Source organism: Crocuta crocuta, unplaced genomic scaffold (assembly GCF_008692635.1).
Source record: "Crocuta crocuta isolate KB4526 unplaced genomic scaffold, BGI_CrCroc_1.0 scaffold13, whole genome shotgun sequence".
NCBI lineage: Eukaryota > Metazoa > Chordata > Mammalia > Carnivora > Hyaenidae > Crocuta > Crocuta crocuta.
The window spans coordinates 632,037-635,823 of NW_027530007.1; the positions used below are offsets into that span (position 1 = coordinate 632,037).

The following is a 3,787-nucleotide window of genomic DNA, read 5'->3' on the forward strand; positions in this document are numbered from 1 at the left end:
TTTTTTTTTAACATTTACTTATTTTTGAGAAAAAGTGCAAGTGGGGAGGGCCAGAGAGAGAGGGGGGGACAGAGGAACCAAAGCGGGCCGTGCACGGACACTGGTGCCCGATGCAGGGCTTGAACTCACGAACCCTGAGATCAGGACCTGAGCCGAAGTTGGACACTCAACTGACTGAGCTCCCCAGGCGCCCCAGGAGGCCCCACTTTGGACAGGAGTTCAGGCTTCAGGCCCACAGGGTCACGTTGGGCATGTGAGGGAGCCAGTACTCAGGCGAGACTGGGGCTGCAGCTTCCTTCCCTGGGGACAGGAGCTTCGNCCTTTGTGGCGTTACAGGTGTGGAGATGAAGAAGATCACGGACGCCCACACCCCGTCCGGCCTGACCGTGAACCTGACCTTGTACTACATGCTCTCCTGCTCCCCAGCCCCGCTGCTCAGCCCCAGCCTGAGCCACAGGGAGCGCGACCAGATGGAGTCGACGCTCAACTACGAAGATCACTGCTTCAGCGGCCATGCCACCATGCACGCCGAGAACCTGTGGCCGGGCCGGCTGTCGTCCGTCCAGCAGATCATGCAGCTCTCCGACCTGTGGAGGCTGACGCTGCAGAAGCGGGGCTGCAAGGGGCTGGTGAAGGCAGGCGCCCCCGGCATTCTGCAGGGCATGGTGCTCAGCTTCGGGGGGCTGCAGTTCACCGAGAACCACCTGCAGTTCCAGGCCGACCCCGACGTGCTGCACAACAGCTACGCCTTGCACGGCATCCGCTACAAGAACGACCACATCAACCTTGCCGTGCTCTTGGACCCTGAGGGCAAGCCGTACCTGCACGTGTCCGTGGAGGCCCGCGGCCAGCCTGTCAGGCTCTACGCCTGTAAGGCGGGCTGCCTGGAGGAGCCCGTGGAGCTGACCTCGGCGCCCCAGGGCCACACCTTCCCGGTCATGGTGACGCAGCCCATCACGCCCCTGCTCTACATCTCCACCGACCTCACGCACCTGCAGGACCTGCGCCACACACTGCACCTCAAGGCCATCCTGGCCCACGACGAGCACATGGCCCAGCAGGACCCCGGGCTGCCCTTCCTCTTCTGGTTCAGCGTGGCCTCCCTCATCACCCTCTTCCACCTCTTCCTCTTCAAGCTCATCTACAACGAGTACTGCGGGCCTGGGGCCAAGCCCCTCTTCAGGAGTAAGGTACGAAGCCCCTGGGCCTCCAGAGCCTCAGGCCCCAGCCTGGTGTCCTGTCCCCAGCCCAGGACGGGGGAAGGCGTGGGCGGTGATGGGGCGTCCTCCTGAGCCACCACCCTCAGCCTGCAGCACAGGGAGGAGTCCGTGCGTTCGCAGAGGATGTCGGAAAGTGACTTCCGAGAGGAGGCCATAGTGCGGGACATCGGTGGGGCGCCTGGGTGGCTCGGTCGGTTAAGTGTCCGACTCTTGATTTCGGCTCAGGTCGTGATCTCCCGGTTCATGAGATCGAACCCTGCGTCGGGCTCTGCGATGACAGCGCAGGGCCTGCTTGGGATTCTCTCTCTTTATCTCTGCCCCTCCCCTGCTTGGGCACTCTCTCCCTCTCTCTTTCAAAATAAACTTAAAATAATAAAACTTGCAAGAAACCCCTAGATAGACCGGAAACAGCTATCCAAGCTGCAAGTGAGCCCCCTCCGCTCCCTCCTGAGGGCCTGCTCGTGCCACTCGCTGTGGGCCAGTGAAGGTGGCCATCTTGCCAGCACAAGGCACGATCTTTCCCTTCCTGTTTCGTCAAACACCTTGGCCCCTAGGAAGCCATGACTTTGAACATGGTCACTGTGAGACTCTCATCAGGAGCATGTCTTGGGGATCAGGCTCAGTCCCAGGGGAGGCCGCCGCCTCTGCCCCATCACCCAGCCCTCCGTGCCTCATCGCTGCCAGGGCTCCCCGGGAGAGGGGACAGAAGGGAGCCCATTGTTGGCAATCACGGGAGAAAGCTCTTCAGAGAGAACTGGGCTCGCTTCCCCTCCCCTCCTCTCCCCTCCTCCCCCCTCTGTTGGACTAGCGAGTGCAGAGATAGAGAGCTCTAGGTCTGTGCTCTCAGCAGTTCGGGAGCCTGGGCCACCTCCGGAGAAATGGCCTCCTCACCTCCACAGGCAGCTTTGTGCCTTCTGGTTTCTAGTTTTGGGCCCGAGGCCAGGACTTGAGAAGAAGTAGCTCTTGGCCTGATGGAGTGGGAGAAGGGTGGGCAGCAGGTCTGAGCTCAGAGCTTGAAGAACAAATGGAAAGTCAGATGAAAGTGAAACCTGGCTGCGCTGGGGTAGAACAGGTGCTAAATTTGCACTGCGTGGGCCCAACGGCCTGTCCTCGGCTCCCCACCCGATCCAGGGGACAGGCCAACCCCCTTATTTCGGGGTGCTACCCCATGGCCCTCAGTTGACCCGCGCTCGAGCCAGGGTCCCTCCAGAGTAGAGCCCAGTGAACACTGTGTCGGCCCGAGGAGGTGTCTGGGCCACCAACCCCACAGTGGCTCCAGCACATCCCCGGCCACAGTGTGTCTGCAGAGCCAGACCAGAGCCCGGGCAGGGGGCCACCAGGGCCGTCTCCGTCACTTGCCCCGCGTGAGATTTCTGTAGCTTCCGCGGGGCGGGCGGTGAACAGTAACGACTTGTTTTGTCAATTGCACAGGAAGATCCCAGTGTCTGAGTGAAGTCCGTCCGCACAGACACCCGGCACCGCAAGTCCTGCTGCAAGAACAAGGGATCCTCTGAAAGCACCCACCCTTTTGTGCCTTGTCAGGGACACCAGTGACGCAGAGCGCGTGTGGATGTTCAGGAGTCTGCGTCGGGGAGCGGGAGGGAGGGCCGGCGGGCTTTTTTGTAAGCTTTCGACTCAATAAAATGAACCTATATGGAAAATACTTGAAATTGAACTCACTCCTTCTGCTTTCCCCCCTTTCTTCTGTCCCAGGAAGCAGACCCTCTTTTAAAAAACTTGTCTAGGAAAAATTGTGTTCTAGTCCTAACTTAATGTGTTCTTTCTTGACTGAATTTTTAATTTATTGTTGTTGAGATTTTGCCAGACGGCTTTTGCATCCACTCCAGACAGTGAATCTCCGCGGTGGTTTCCAACCTGCACTGCTCCCCTCACGGGGGGCGGGGCGGGGGGGACATCTGGAGGCCCCGCCCCCAGCCGTCCATGTAGCGGACGCGGGTCCCAGGTCCTCCCAGGTTTGCACGTTGTCTCTTTCCTATCATGAGCCTGTGGAGATCTGTGCTTTTTGTACTTCGGGGCTTTAGGGGGAGGTATTTAACTTTCTAGTGATTGATGATTGTTGGGTTTTGAAATACCAAAGCTTTTTTTTTTTGTTCTGTTTTTAAATAAATCTCTTTCAAACTTCAGTGAGCGGTTTGTGTGTGGTTTGAAACCTCTGGAGACCTGTATCTTCCTCCATCACCAGACTTTCCGGTAGGATCAGAGGCAGACGGGCCGCCCCCCAGCCCTGTTGGATGACTGATTTCCCCCCACATCTAATGCTCTTGAGAAGATGCTTGTCCACCTGGGGGGTTTGTTCACCTGGTCGAGTGGGCGGGTTGAGGAGCATCAGCCTGGCCCCTTCCCTGCTGCGGTGCCTCACCCCTACCTGCCCTAAATAGCCTAGATTTGCCTGTCCTGGGTTTTGCCGGCCACAGGGCTGGGCAGCAGGAAAACACCCAGAGTGGTTGGCTGAAGCCAGGATCTGGCGACCTGGGTGGGGAGGGGAAGGGAGCTGGGCCCAGGACCAGAAAGGGACCGAGCTAGGCATGGCAGCCGCCTTGGGAGGC

The 3,787-nt window shown here is 59.2% G+C and overlaps 1 protein-coding gene across 1 annotated transcript in view; it reads left to right on the forward strand.

The window, feature by feature from the left end:
• The window catches only part of KIAA2013 (KIAA2013 ortholog), a gene marked incomplete at its 5' end in the record, with an annotated part of 7,227 nt that extends 3,863 nt beyond the window's left edge, over positions 1 to 3,364 (forward strand). Inside the window, 2 exons of the mRNA XM_077763962.1 lie at positions 337 to 1,190; positions 2,652 to 3,364. Coding sequence (XP_077620088.1) covers positions 337 to 1,190; positions 2,652 to 2,669 — 872 coding nt within the window. The remainder of the gene's footprint in view (positions 1 to 336; positions 1,191 to 2,651) is intronic.
• Positions 3,365 to 3,787: the final 423 nt, after the last annotated feature.